At 46.4% G+C, this 15,658-nt stretch overlaps 2 protein-coding genes across 3 annotated transcripts in view; one reads left to right on the forward strand and one right to left on the reverse strand.

Annotated features, from left to right (window-relative positions):
• LOC111150579 (zinc finger protein 182) overlaps nucleotides 1-15,438 on the reverse strand; it is a 49,885-nt gene extending 34,447 nt beyond the window's left edge. For both annotated transcript variants that reach the window (XM_022508078.1, XM_022508077.1), the window contains exons 1-5: nucleotides 15,238-15,438; nucleotides 14,737-14,793; nucleotides 9,427-9,578; nucleotides 9,081-9,169; nucleotides 4,834-4,995 (exon numbers count right to left, since the gene is read on the reverse strand). The gene's annotated coding sequence lies outside the window, so the exon portion shown is untranslated. The remainder of the gene's footprint in view (nucleotides 1-4,833; nucleotides 4,996-9,080; nucleotides 9,170-9,426; nucleotides 9,579-14,736; nucleotides 14,794-15,237) is intronic.
• Nucleotides 226-7,592, forward strand: LOC111150591 (sperm acrosome-associated protein 5-like). Its single transcript, XM_022508099.1, has 4 exons — nucleotides 226-4,116; nucleotides 4,509-4,667; nucleotides 6,155-6,233; nucleotides 6,337-7,592. Exons 1-4 carry the CDS (start codon nucleotides 3,864-3,866, stop codon nucleotides 6,437-6,439), a joined length of 594 nt encoding a protein of 197 aa, XP_022363807.1. The 5' UTR covers nucleotides 226-3,863; the 3' UTR covers nucleotides 6,440-7,592.
• Nucleotides 15,439-15,658: the final 220 nt, after the last annotated feature.

The raw sequence follows: 15,658 nt of genomic DNA on the forward strand, positions 1-15,658 counted from the left end.
CGTAGGGCCTCCTCTGCCAGGAACAGAGCTCATGCTTCATTCTAGACAGAATGGGGAGCCGTGAGAGGGGTTAGATTTTTTTAAAGACCCATCAGAAGCAATCTCGAATTCTTGTTTATTGCGAGTCGTGCACCACTAGAACATGAGCTTCTCCTGTATGACAGACAGTATTCCAGACATTGGGAACACAGCAAGGAAGAAATTGTTCTCAAACAAAACTGATGGAGACAGCCTGGTTATAAACCCCCATTCACCAGCTTTGTAACTAGGGCAGAACTCTTCTCTGTGCTGTTTCCTCATCTGTAAAAGGGGGACGATGACAAACGAACTGGTAATTGTAAAGATTTAGAACAATTCTTGGCACACAGCAAGTGCTACATGTTTTGTATTATTATTTAAATAAAATCAGGCATCTATATATATTAAGCTTTTGTTAATCAAAAGGAAAAAATTCAAAGATAACCTGCAGGCTGCTTTGAAGAACAGACAACAGAGGGCAAGGGCGAAAGCAGGAAAAACTGTGGCTTCTGCCACCAGGCCCAGCAAGTGATAATGGGGGCTCAGATCTAGCTCAGTATCTCCTGTGTGCCACACACCGTGTGAAGCACATGGTATGACCTGCCTCACTCAGTCCCCACTATCTGTGAACAGTCCCATGGCCTCTACTTGTCAGAGGAGGAAACTGAGTCCCAGAGAGACTAAGTAACGTGCGCATGGTCACACAGTTTTCCAAGGTTGGATCCTTAACTTCTACCCAATAATATTCTTTTGTTTATTCGCTATCCCACAGAACTTCCGGAAAGAATCTGCAGGTCCTCATCCCAGAACCATTAAAACTAGACAAGGATTTTTTTTTTTCCAGAAATCTAGTTGGAGCTTCTTGGCAGCCAAAGCAAGGAGAAAAAACAGAAGACTAGCTCCTATCTCTTGCTCCCCGAAGGATCAGTACTTCTTGGGTACAAAATATGTCAGTGGGAAATAGGAAGGGCCAGACTGTAGGGTCCATCCCAGCCTGGCCTCTTCCATCTTACAAACATCATCCCCCCACCACCTTGTACACACACACCTGTGTATAGAAAGAATCCTTTAGGATTGGGAGGTATTAGGGTACAGAGATTGCCAACTCCAGAAATGTCCCTGAGCCACCCCTCAAGAACCGTCCCAGGGTTCACAAGGCACATTGACAACCTATGTGAGGCCAGCTTTTCTGTGCTGAGGAGCTGGACTCTCACTCTGTGCTGGGCATCCTCTGCCAACAGTCCCTGCTGGAGCGACCTCCTCACACAGTGGTCTAAGCAGCAGGTAGCTAGCTGAAGGGGTGTGGGAAGCTGACAGCAGCTGGTCCCACCACAGAGTTTGTACAGTGTGACACTCCCACCCACAGTTCCCCCACCTCACCAGTGAGTGGTCACCACGATTGCTCTTAAGATACATTTCATCAGGGGGTATGTGGCTGGCCCAGTTGGTAGAGCAGGTGACTCTTGATCTTAGGGTCATGAGCTTAAGCCCCACATTGGGTGTAGAGCTTACTTTACAATATAAGATATATTTCATCAAAACTATAGAAGCGTGGCCAATTACAAGCAGTGACTTGGGACCATAAGGTAGTGGGTGAGTTTGTCAGAGCAACAGCTCACAAGCCAGTTCTCTGGTGACCTTGAAGCTGGCATGCTAGCCCTGAACTACCTGCTTCCAAGGGAGGAACCCCCTTCCATTCTTTTGAAGCCACTGGTGTTTGTAGTACATGCCATCACTGGTACATGAATCCTGTCAGACTGTTCTGTCTTGGCCAATGTGAGTGTCACTCAATGGGAGACATATGGGACTGGCTGGGGGCAGGGGTAAATAATGGTGAATGAAGGGCAGATTGGGAGTGAATGGTGGCAAGGAGAGACAGAGGGGGATGGGAGGGAGGTGCAAGAGTAGAGTGGAATGAAAGTGGGTAGTGTGGAGCCACATGAGGGAATGCCTGTGCATTTGATCTTGAATTAATCAAGATTATGGATGAGACTGAGTAAGTGATAGGAAATTGAGGATTGGGCTAAAGTGACCAAAAGTGAAAGTAGGAGCAGACTGAGTGAATGGAGCAATTCACACGGTGAATGTGTATGGAGTTGATAAAGCAGGAGAGTGCAAATTGTTTTGAGCACAGAGGACCAGAGTGTGAATAAATGATGGTTTATGGGGCATGTTAAGGGTGAGAGAGGTGAATTTAGGTGGAACGTGGGAGGGAATGGAGGTAATGTGGGGCATAGAGGGAAGAATGGGGAGCACAAGGGACAGAAGAAGAGGGACTGAAGCCATATACATGGTAGAACGTGAATGTGTGAATCAGGTTGAGTTCGAGTGGCGACACTCTGAGGGAGAAGGGGAGTGGCTAGAGTGAATGAGGGGCAGACTGGGACCAGACAGGGGTGATGCGGGGCTCCAGGAATGTCCAGAGATCCCAGCATCCATCAACCAGGTGAAGGAGATGCCGCATGTGCATGAATGGAGCTAATGCTGGGCAGAGTAAGAGGGAATAGAAGCAAAAAGAAGACGGCAAGTCACTGTGGGGACTGTGAGCCAAAGGGAAAGACAAAGGTCACAGGTCACATGGCCCCAAGTGAATAAACTGGGGAAACATGGGGACCAGTGTTAGCAAAAAGTGGTGAATTCAGGGCAGAGTGTGATTGGATGAAGGTACTATGGGGCAGAATGAAAACAACTAGACATGAGATCAGGTGCAGAATGGGAGTGGTTCCAGGAGGAACAGGGGTTACACTGGAAATTTCTATGAGTGAGATTGTTTCGAAGAACAAGAGGCAGAGTTAACGGAGTCAACAAAGAGAAAGTGAGGAATGGGGCTGAGCAAGCGTAGAAGGAGAATCTGTGGGTAACCTGAGCTAGTGTCAGGGAATGGGGGTAAATGTGGGAGCGGTGTTGGAGAGAACAAAGGTGAAGAAGGGGCAGCAAGAGAGTGAATGAGGGAGAGAATGAGGCCCAGAGCCCAGGAACCAAGTGGAAGGGTGGGCTACATGAGCATGAATGGGAGCCGCTTCGTGCGGTGTCAAGGAGCAGAGGGGAACGTGGAAAATGAGAGTCTGAGAGTGAGCGGAGGTGAAGTAATACGACATGAGAGAACTGGGGCCATGTGAGGAGAGGGTTAAGGAACTGTGGCCATAGGAGGCCCAGCGTGCAGGAAGGGTAGTGGACAAGAGGCAGTGTAAGTGAACGGTGCAGGGTTGGGGGGTGGGAATGAAAGCTGGAACAAGAATGGAGGCAGAACAGCAGTTAAGGGCACATCTCCGTCACGTGTCGTGTATAATATGTAGTGGAGGGCACAGTGTGATCGAATGGGGCAAACGTGGCCAGATCCCAGGAAATTAGGGCATAGTAAGTGAAGTGAACAGGTGCCAAGAATGGGTAAATGGAGGTAACAAGGGCGGAAGGCGAGGGCATGGTGGCCATATTGTGCAGAGCATGAGAAACCGAGGTGGTAGGAGGCAGTGTGGTGAACCGAGCTGACTGCTGAGCAGAGTGAGGGGAATGGAGGCGATGAGGGGCAGAATGAGTGGAAATGGAGGGAACCAAGTGGTAGAGCAAGATTAAAAACAGGGCAGTGGCACCATGTTAAGGAAAGTGCGGGAATGTGGGCTGAGCGTGAGGCCCAGGGCCTGAGTCCTATCTCTGTGTCTCCAGCTCCTTTCTTCCTGAATCTCTTTCTGACATCTCAGGGTTTCTCCCTGGTTTTGCCCCCTCCCATCTTTATGTACAGGTCAGTATCTTTTTTTCCCTTGTGTGTCCGTCTCTAACAGAGATGGCACTGGGAAAGACAGTGAGGGTGTCCAGTCCTCTGGCTTCTGTGTTCCAGAATCTACTACATGGTGTTTGCTCACAGGGCCCGGAGTTCCAGAATGCCCCTAGTTCTGAACAGGGCAGCATCTGAGTCTAGAGCAAAGAGTTGGATAGGAGGGCCTATGGGTGTTATCATGCAGACCTGCGTCACTGTGATGGTGACTCTGGCCACACTGATGGTCGCTACCGTGGATGCGAAGATCTATGAACGCTGTGAACTGGCAGTGAAGCTGGAGAAGGCAGGCCTCAATGGCTTCAGGGGCTACAGCATTGGAGACTGTGAGATTCCAGTGCCCCAAGTCCCACCCACACCCCGAGCTACCCACCACACTCAGACCCAGGCCCCTCCTTCTCATTTATCACCTCCCTAGGCTAGGGTATGATCCTCTCGGCCACCCCCTGACTTGCTCTAATGTCCTTACCATCATTGCCTTCACAACCGTCACCCTCACCTCTGCCATCAACACCGTCACTACCCTGAGTCATCACAGGGCAACACCCCTTGCCATCCCTCGTATCTCACCAGAATCACCAACATCTACACCACCAGCAAACCAAGATCACCCCCCCCACAACCGAGATGACAACCATCCCCGTACCCTCCCCCTCTCCTACCACCAGCCAGTCCTAGGACTCATGCTTACCTCCTATCTACCCCCTCCCTGCCCCAGGGCTGTGCATGGCACACTATGAGAGTGGCTTTGACACCTCCTTCGTGGACCACAATCCTGACGGCAGCAGCGAGTACGGCATTTTCCAGCTGAACTCTGCCTGGTGGTGCAACAACGGCCTTACACGCACCCAGAACCTCTGTCACATAGAGTGTCAAGGTGAGGCAGCACTGGGGACACCCTGAAGCCTTGCCCAGCCCCACTGCCCAACACATAGAGGGCAAGGTTGCCTGAGCCATACTCTCCAGTAACAAAAGCAGAAAAATTATAGGGAAAGGAGTACAGTTGCCTGGGCTGTCAGAGACACCACCTCCTGTATCCTTACCGACTACATGGAGATTTTGTCCAGGTCAGGAGCACTCAGAAGTCCTATACCTCCCCGAGAATGGAGGCCGAAGGTTTCAGGGACTCAGAAAACAGGAAACTTAGCTCCATGTGGAATGGAAGGGGGAGGTTGTCCTGATTTGGGGTTGAGGCTGTTCAGGCCCTGAGGGAAGAAATGCACATCTGGCTATAGGAACAGAAATAAGGAATATCTGTGCAGAAAGAAGAGAGCTTTCCAGATAAGAGTGTGGTGGTATTGAGGACAAAATGTAATAGTGGTCGTTGTTCGGGGCTGGCCAAAATGGGACTTGGGTTGTCCAAGACAGACCAAAATGGGGACTGAGGTCATTGGGGGCCAGGCCAAATGGAGGTTGAGGCTGTCCAAGTCCTGCTACAGAAACAGAAGAGGTTACCCAGGACTGGCCAGCTTGAAGGATGAGGTTGTCCAGAACTAGCCACCACAGAGGTTGAAGCTGTCGAGGACAGGGTAACATGAATAGTAAGGTTTCTCAAGATTAACTAAAATAAAGGCTAAGGTTGTTCACTTTGAGCTAACATAGAAGCTGAGGTAGTCCAGGACCAGCTATAATGGAAGTTGCAGTCCTGGAATGGTCAACATGGAGGGTGGAGTTATTTATAATGAGTCAAAATGTCAACTGAGGTTGTCCAGGACTGGTCAGCATTGTAGTGGAGATCACTAACCAGTCAGAATGGCAGTGAAGGTCACCCTGGTTGAGCAGCTGGGATCACCTAGAACCAAGCACCATGATGACTGAGGTTGAATGGAACTAGCCAGCATGGAGACTGAGGCCATTTGTAACCAAAGTGGCAGCTGAGGTTATCCAAGACCTGACAACATAGTGTTTGAAGTCACCAAGACTGACCAGCCTTGCAGCTGAGTAGCTTCCCTACCAGCCAGCACGGGGGTTAAGATGATGTCAGACCAGCTGCCTTTGCAGTTGAGATCATCCATAATCACACAAAATTACAGTTGAGGTCATCCAGAACCGGCTAACACAGAGTTTGAGGTTGTTAGGACCAGGCAGTATGAAGGCTGAGGATATTCATAACCAGGCAGGATGACAGTCAAGATCACCCAGGATCTCTCAGTGTGAGTTAAGGTTCTATAGAACCAGCCAACATGGCAGTTGAGGTCACTCCTAACCAGCTGACAAGTGAATCAAGGTCATCTAGAATCAGTCGACGTAGTGGTTGAAATTATTCAGGCTCCAAGGAATCCAGAACCCCTGGGCCCACCATACACTGTCACCCTGTCCCCAGTGCACCAGATCACTATGTCCCTCTCTCCCCTCCCCACCTAGACCTGCTCAACCGCCATATTCTAGATGATATCTTGTGTGCCAGGCAGGTGGTGTCCTCACAGGATGGTATGGCTGCTTGGTAAGTTCATAGGGGTGGCTTGGATCCTGGGCAGCTGGGATAATGCCACTGCCACCCTATCAGCCTGTCCACTTCACCCTCCTCCTCTCCCTTCATTTCCCAGGGATTCATGGACCCGGCACTGTTCTGGCCATGATTTATCTGAATGGCTCAAGGGATGCAATATGCATGTGAAACCTGACGCAAAGAAGGTTAATCATTCGTGACTCGGTTTCCCAGAAGAAGAGATTTTCTTTTCCTTTCTTTTCTTTCTTCTGTGGTTTTAATAAAGAATGGTATCTATAAACTAGACAAGCGTCCTCTGATGCCTAACTCTCTTCATTTTCCCAATGCTTGGAGGTACCCCCCCCATTTAATCACTGCCCACATACATTCAAAGCTCTCATCAGGGACACCATATTGCTTGGGGTGAAGGTAAGAGCATAGCTTCTCCTGGGTTCAAATACCATCTCTACCACTCAGGAGCTATGTTGCATCGGGCAAGGCATTTAACTTCTCTGTGCCTCTGCTTCCTCATTGGCAAAATGAGGGTGATAACGGTAGTACCTACTTCATGGGATTGTTGGGAGAATTAAATGAATGAATGTTTGGAAAGCACCTAGAGTGTCACAAGGCAGTTATCGGTCTGGAGATGGAAGGGTGGGATGAGGAGCTATGAAAATTCGCTTTCCTTAAAAAGCAGTCACTACAGAGTCTTTAATTAAGGTAGATACAGTCTCTCCATGGAAAATAAGATTGATTTCAGCTTACACAGGAAACTCAGTGGGAATTAAAGTGTTCACATTCTCCCACACCCTCCCATATCTCCCTATTCTAACAGTTGGCCCCGCACTCCCTCTTTCATAAGTAATGGTAAATTTTGAATGACAGGGTGGGAATCTAGGCCAGGAATTCAATGGATGCGCAGGGTAGTAATTTCTTTTTTTACAGAATGACTGGATTTGGATCTGTGTCTTGGGCAGAGAATTTAGGAATTTAAACTTGCCACTCTCTTTACTGGCCCCATCTGAAGCAACCACACCTGTGAGGAAGCAGTCCCTCATGCCTTTTGTACTTTTTGATTATGGGTGGATATTCACCTACCCAGAGTCTTGTTTTCAGTGTTTACTTCATCCAGGGTAAGCACAGATGATCATTAAAGCAGATATCCACCAGTGGGAGAATGACCGAGCCCCCCTCCTTAATGCCATTTTGATTTCTCCTGCCTTCAGCCCCAGCCAGCCTGGAGGGCCCAATCTCACACTTCCCTGGAGATCCATAAAGAGTGCCATCACTCTGGGTACTGATTTCTATATTCATCAAAAGCAGCAAAAATGAACTCTGCTGAACTTAAGTAAAAAGTAGATCTCCTAAAATCTTATCAGGTAGCTTAAAAGCCTTAAAAAAATCCTTGAAAAAAGATTATTTATTTATTTGACAGAGAGAGAGAGCACAAGCAGGGGGAGTGGCAGGCAAAGGGAGAAGCAGGCTCCCTGCTGAGCAAGGAACCTGATGTAGGACTCGATCCCAGGACCTTGGGATCATGACCCAAACCCTAGGCAGACACTTAACTGACTGAGCCACCCAGACGTCCCTAAATAAAAAAAATCTTAAAAAAAAACTTATTCCATAGGAGTCCTGTATATAGGGTATGTGTAATGCAGAAACCACCCATGTCCTTTGAGGAAGTGGATTTACAAATCTATTCTTTCACGACCTTACTCCTTAGTCACATCTTTCTCTCTAATGGACGTAGTTTGCCTCCGGTGTCTATTTTGGTTTTTCTGGTGCCTCTCCAGCTGGTCAACTTGCCAGACTTCTAGAAAGAAGAAGAAGAAGAAAGCATTCCCTGTGAATCTACCTTTTGTTAGAAGCAGACCTCTGAAAGGTTGACTTATTTTCTTTTAGGTCTAGATACCAGTCAGAAAGAAATTCAAATTATATGTCTCTTATATTCCTAGCTTGAGGGAAAGAAATCACAAATTGCTCTAAAAGAAATTGGAACAAGAAAGTAATGATAAATACAAGTGAATCTGGGGTGCCTGGGTGGCTCAGTGGGTTAAAGCCTCTGCCTTCGGCTTGGGTCATGGTCCCAGGGTCCTGGGATCGAGCCCTATGTTGGGCTCTCTGCTCAGCGGGGAGCCTGCTTCCTCCTCTCCCTCTGCCTGCCTCTCTGCCTACTTGTGATCTCTGTCTGTCAAATAAACAAAATCTTTTAAAAAAATACAAGTGACTTTGATTAAGAAAAATACCTTAAAATGGAAGAGAGAAGGTGAAAATAGGTTTAGAAAGCCATGAGTAGGGAAAAGGGATTGTTGAAAGGTAGTAGATCCAGGATTTGGAGGAAGGGAACTCAAACAGAAGAGCCTTCCAGGAAGGCTGAAAATGGGACATGTAGGTGGCTCAATCGGTTGGGCGATGGACTCTTGGTTTCAACTCAGGTCATGATCTCAGGTTCATGAGATCAAGCCCCATGTCCGGCTCCACACTGAGCATGGAGCCTACCTGGGATTCCCTCCCTCTCCCTCTGTTCTGACCTGCTCATGTGCACACCTGTGCATATGTGCACCTGTGCATGTGCGCTTGCTCTCTCTCGCTCTTAAAAAAAAGAAGGAAGGCTAAAAACAACTGACATGACCAAGAGAATAAGCAGAAGGACAAGGCAGATCACAGTCTAGTTCCTCACCACTCCATTCCAAGATTACCATGAGACGGCAACTCACAAGAGTAACAATTTGGAGTTAGCGAAAAAAGAAAAAAGAAAGGTATATCCTTGAGGAAGACATTTCTCAGTTTCTAAGGACATCCAGCCCTCACTCACCCACTGGGGTCTTACTCATCATCTCCATCTGTCCGTTTCTTATTTACCTGTATAACTCAAACTTGGAATTTCTCTATGATCTGAAGTCCTCTCTTCTCCAAACAGGTGATCACATCTGGTTTGGTAACAGGACACCCTGTAATGGAAATGATAGATGACTTAGGCACATCTGTGTGGGTTTCATGGCCTCAAGGCGATTAGGAAGGTATATCTTAGTAAGTATAAATTTCACACAAGAGATGAAAATACAAACACCTAAACGGTGTTTGTACCCCTAAAAGGGATCAGGAATCTTGAATCCCTAGAACTTGAGGTCAAAGTATTGAAACACTTCAGAGGTCGAAAGTGATCCTATTTGGTACACTGTGAGTTACTCAGGAAACCCATGCTCACCCACAGAGACCAAATGGCTATAGCTCTCTAGCATCACAGCTCTGTAAAGTATCCTCTGAGAAGATTCCAGATGATTCCACTCCTCCTGGGTGAGGTCCACAGCTACATCCTCAAATGACACCGATCTCCGTCATCGCATCCTCCTACTCGATCTGTTCAATGATGATATATTTTAAGATAAATGGTGATATATTTTATATTTTATATATTTTAAGATGAATGGAATATTCTTTAGAGAGAGGCTATTGTTTAATAATTTCCAAAAAGTTTTCTCTGAGATATTTGCAATAGCTATCTCTAGCAAAGGACTTTTATACTATGGAAACCATAAAGAACTCCTACAAATCATGATAAATATAGGCAATCTCATAGAAAAACTAGAAAAAGATGTGAATAGATACTTCACAAAAGATGATATCCAACTGACTAGTAAACATATGAAAGGGTGCCCAAGGGGCGCCTGGGCAGTTCAGTCAGTTAAGTGTCTGTCTTCAGTTCAGGTCATGATCTCAGGGTCCTGGGGGATCAAGCCCCACATTGGGCTCCTTGCTCAGTGGGGAGCCTGCCTCCCCCTCTACCTGCCATTCTCCCTGCTTGTGTTCTCTCTCTCTCTCTCTCTCTTTCTCTCTTATAAATAAATAAAATAATTTTATTTAAAAAGGGTGCTCGACATCTTCAGTCACCAGGGAAATACAAATTTAAACCACAATGAGCTATAACTATATACCAACAGAGTAGCTAAAATTAAGACCAAAGACCCAAAAGTTGGCAAGGGTATGGAGCAACTGGAACTCTCACATATTATTGGTGAGAGTAAACCATAAAAGAGTACAGCCACCTTGGAAAACATTTTAGCTGAATCTATTAATGCTGAGTGTACACCTAACCGAGGACGCAGCAATCCCACTCCTACATATGTATCCAATGGAAATGCACACACATCAAGACATGTACGAGAATATCCATGGAAGCATTATTTGAAATAGCCAAAATGGGGACATCCACCAGCCGTAGAATGGATAAACAACGGTGATGTATTTATACAATAAAACAGTACACAGTAACGGGAAAAACTAATGATACACAAAACGACAAGGATGAATCTCAAAAACATTATAACTGAAAGAAGCCAGACATAAGGGTGCCTGGGTGGCTCAGTGGGTTAAAGCCTCTGCCTTCAGTTCAGGTCACGATCCCAGGGTCCTGGGATCAAGTCCCGAATTGGGCTCTCTGCTCAGCGGGGAGCCTGCTTCTCCCTCTCTCTCTGCCTGCCTCTCTACCTACTTGTGATCTCTGTCTGTCAAATAAATAAATAAAATCTTTAAAAAAAAAAAAAGAAGCCAGACATAAAAGAATAATGTATGATTCCACCTATGTGACATTCAAGAACAGGCAAAATAATCTATGCTTAGAGAAATCAGCTGTTATCCCGGAGTCAGGGGATGGTGATTGGAAGGGGCGTGAAGGAGGCTTCTGGGTGACCTCGCACTTCCTGTTTCTTGATTCAGGTACTGGTTACCCAGGTGTTTCCAATTTGTAGTTCATGAAAGTACACAAATTATAAACTTTTCTCTGTATGCTATGCTTCAACAAAATGTCAACCCCCAAATTCTTATCTAAGTAATATTCCCATAATATTTCCATAAAAAGGTGTGCCTGGGTGGCTCAGTTGTTAAGCGTCTGCCTTCGGCTCAGATCATGATCCCAGGGTCCTGGGATCAAGTCCCACATCAGGCTTCTTGCTCAGCGGGAAGTCTGCTTCTCCCTCTGCCTCTCCCCGCTGCTTGTGTTCCTTCTCTTGCTGTCTCTCCCTCTCTCTCTCTCTCTGCATCATATAAATAAATAAATAAAATATTTCCATAAAAAATAAGACAAAGATAATAAGAACAACAACAACAAAAGATTTAAGAACCTGTAGGAAAGGGACACCTGGCTGGCTCAGTCGGTAGAGCATGATGGTTGATCTCAGGGTTGTGAGTTCAAGTCTCACCTTTGGTGTAGAGATTACTTAAAAAAAACTCTTAAAAAAAAAAAAAGAACCCACATGAAAAAGGGTTCTTTTGTAAGGGTTCTTTTGCCATGTATGTAAAAGAACAATTCACCAACAAAGGAAAGAATATGAAAAGACACTCAACCTCATTGCCAACTACATAAACACAAACAAAAGAAATATTTTAACTATCAAATGGCAAGGACTAAAAACATGACAAAAGGATTAGAAAGGGTATTTTCATTCATAGAGCTGGAGTATTAGGCTAAATGAAGTAAGGCAGTCAGAGAAAAACAAATACTATGTGATCTCATTCATAGGTGGAATTTAAGAAACAAAACAAACAAAGGAAAAAAAGAGAGAGAGCCAAACCAAGAAACAGAGTCTTAAGAATAGAGAACAAACTAACGGTCACCAGAAGGGAGAGAAGTGGGAGAATGGGGGCAGTAGGGGATGGAGATTATGGAGTTTGCTTCTCATGATGAAAAAAATAAAACAATGGTGCCTGGGTGACTCAGTCAGTTAAGCATCTGCCTTCGACTCAGGTCAGATCTCAGGGTCCTGGGATCAAGACCCTGTGCTGGGCTCCCTGCTCAGCAGGAAGCCTGCTTCTCCCTCTCCCTCTGCCCCTCCACCTGCTTGTGTGCCCATGCGCTCGCTCACTCTCTTTCTCTCTCTCTCTCGATAAATAAATAAAATCTTTTTATTTTATTTTTTTTAAAGATTTTATTTATTTATTTGACAGAGAGAGATCACAAGTAGACAGAGAGGCAGGCAGAGAGAGAGGGAGGGAAGCGGGCTCCCTGCTGAGCAGAAAGCCCGATGCGGGACTCGATCCCAGGACCCTGAGATCATGACCTGAGCCGAAGGCAGCAGCTTAACCCACTGAGCCACTCAGGCGCCCCAAATAAAATCTTTTTAAAAAATAAAATACTTTGTAGAGTGCCCGGTACAGTGCAGGCTCTTTCTATGTTAGCTCCTGTTTCTGCCACTAATACCATCCTCCTCCTTATCCTCTGTATTATCGTTATCATTACTCCTACTACCTTCATCAATATTACCATGTAAAGAGAAAACAGGGAGTTGCAAAACAGTTAGTATATTATGAGCAAATTTTAGCAAAGGAAGGTCAACAGCAACAATCTGCTTTTATGTGTATGTAAATATAAAGAAGAAGGGACAGAGAGGGGTGTCGATGGAAAATAAATTTACCACAGAATTGGTTATCTGGAATGAGTGATGATATGACACCTAGAGATATTTTCTCTTTTTAGACTACATTCCTAAGAGTCTGAGTTTTTTGGTACCACTTCTTTTGTAGTGAGAGGGGGAAAAATGACAAAACGAAATAGACATTTTTATAAAGGGCAAAAGGGAGGGGTGCCTTGGTGGCTCAGTCGGTTAAGCACCTGCCTTTGGCTCGGGTCATGACCCCGGGGTTCTGGACCGAGCTCCGCATCAGGATCCCTGCTCAGTGGGAATCGGCTTCTCCCTCTCCCTCTGCCCTTCCCCCCACTTGTGCACTCCTGCTCCCTCAAATGAATTAAATAAATAATACATACATACATACGTACGTACATACATGCAAAGGGCAAAAGGGAAAGAACCGAATACAGTCAGGGACATCATGAATTCTCAGCCTGAAAAGGAAAAAGTCAGATCTTTGGATTGCTCCAGCTTTGCCGAAATCCCAGATGAGAAAAAAAACAAAGTATTGGGGGGAGGTGGGTGGGAGGATGGGTGAAATAGAGAAAGGAGATTGAGATGTACAAACAGCCTGTTATAAATAAGTCCAGGAGAGAAAAGTACAGCATAGGGAATATCGTCCATAATACCGTGATAATGTCGTCGGGGGACAAATGGTGACTACGCTTATTTCCGGTGAGCACTCCGTAAGGTAGAGAATTATCAAATCAATATGTTGTATGCCTGAAACTAATATAACATTGTATGTTAAATTATACTTCAATTTAAAGAAATACTGGAAAATAATTTGGAGGGTATGGGGTTTACTGCTTCTTTCTTTTTTTAAGATTTTATTTATTTATTTATTTGGCAAGGAAAGAGAGAGACAGTGAGAGAGGGAACACAAGCAGTGGGAGAGGGAGAAGCAGACTCCCCACTGAGCAGGGATCCCGATGCAGGGCTCAATCCCGGGACCCCCGGGATCACAACCCGAGCTGAAGGCAGATGCTTAACCAACTGAGCCACTTGGATGCCCCCATTTACTGGTTATTTCTTGACCCTTAAGGTTTTATCCCTGTATTGAACCTGAACATGACAGCTGCTTGTACTGACATGGCTCTGGTTTCCTGAAGTGTCACATCCCTTTAGTTCTGTCCCAACAGGACACCTTTGGCTGGTATGAAGATATATTTTAAGTCACATGCAGAGCAATCGTCTCCCTGTGATTATCACAAGATTGGTGATGAGGATATGGCTAACCCACTAGAGAATTATTTTGAAACCTCAACATCAGGAAATCTTTGCTTCTGAGGGAATGGCTTACTTTCTCTCTATAGGTAAGATAAATAAAATGAGTGCTTCTCCCCTATATGTCACAGCTTCCAAGAAGCTCAGAAAAAGAACTGTAGCTCAATGTAATTATGTAAGATCCTATGATCTACATGTATACATATCAACCTTGCTTTGATATTGCTCTATTTCCCTAATCCTAACTTTTCATGTGTTTATACATGCTCATTTTATGGTATAAATAATGCCAACCCCATATATAAACCTTATTATGTGTGTGCCAGGCATTGTTATAAACACTTAATTTTTAATTTTCCATTTTATTTCTTTTCAGTGTTCCAGCATTCTTTGTTTATGCAACAGACCCAGTGCTCCATGCAATACGTGCCCTCCATAATACCCCCCACCAGGCTCACCCAACCACCCACCCAACACTTAACTTTTTAAAAAGATTTTATTTATTTAATTGAGAGAGAGCGCGCACACAGAGGGAGAGAAGAGACAGAAGCAGATTCCCCACTGAGCAGGAAGCTCAAGGCAGGGCTGGATCCTAGAATCTTGAGATCATGACCTGAGCTGAAGGCAGACACTTAACCAACTGAGGCACCCACGTGCCCCCTAAACACTTAATATTATCTCAATTGATCTTCACTAGCAATCATAAAGGCTTAGGTATCATCATCATCATTTTACAAATGGGGAAACTAAGCTACAGAGAAGTTAGAGACCTGCTTAAGCTCACAAAGCTATTAAGAGTCTGGGCTCTTAACCACTAGGCATTACTGCTTCTTTGCTTCTGAGTGTTTTAACATGGGTCAGGGAGGGGAGAGCAAATAAGAACTTACCCGGAAATTAGTCATGTCTGCCTTATGGAGAGTGGGCAGTGGCCTAGAAAAGCAAAGCTTTGGAGAGCGGAGAGAAGAAAAGAGAAGAGTTGTAACAGCATGGAAAACTGGAAAGTTCACCACATCATCAGGCTAGCAATCCATAAACGCCAGCTGGTTAAATGACCCTGCTGTAGCCAAGACAAAACAGAAAAGGACATCTGTTTGCCCCACAGAGCCCCATCGTTCCACAACACCGCTCTGTCACGGAATCCACAGACTTCCCAGTACTCACCCTCAACCATCACTGACTCTAGGCACCCCACATCACCCCCAAATACCCTCATTATTCACCCCACGGACCCCAGGACGCACCCCACACACCCCACCCCCTTGACACCCCATTCCTCACTCCACACCCCCACTCCACAGGCCCCATCACTCACCTTAGAGCCCCCCCCCCCATCGCATACCCCCAGCGATTCTCACGACCCATCTCAGAGGCCCCCTCCAAGTACTCACCCGGCGACGTCGCGTCTTTACACAGCCCGCACTCGCACGTGCCGCTCCGCCCGCAGACCCGCGCTGTCTCCCCGCCGCTCCGAGGGAACCGTCCGCCCTCCATCCCCTACTCTTCCTGTTTCCCCCTGGATTCTGGCGAGCTCTGCCTGGAGTTTCCCCCAAATCAGTCACCAGTTCCTCCGACAACCACTCTCTCAGTCCTTCACCCAGCCGTCGGCAGGGTCCTGCTCTGTCCCTCGCATGCGCAGTGGCCCTCGCTGAAGCCGTCAGGGCCAGTAGCCAGTGGCCGTGCCGGGCGTGCCTGTTTCTGCGGCGGCCGGGCGTGAAGGCAGCGCGGGGCCGGGGGGGGGGGGGGGGGGGGGGGGGGGGGGGGATAAGGAAATGGCCGCGCCGATAAACCGGTTTGTCAGGGAGCAGACAT

Source organism: Enhydra lutris, unplaced genomic scaffold (assembly GCF_002288905.1).
Source record: "Enhydra lutris kenyoni isolate GAN:26980312 unplaced genomic scaffold, ASM228890v2 scaffoldscaffold23, whole genome shotgun sequence".
In the NCBI taxonomy this organism is placed as follows: Eukaryota; Metazoa; Chordata; class Mammalia; order Carnivora; family Mustelidae; genus Enhydra; species Enhydra lutris.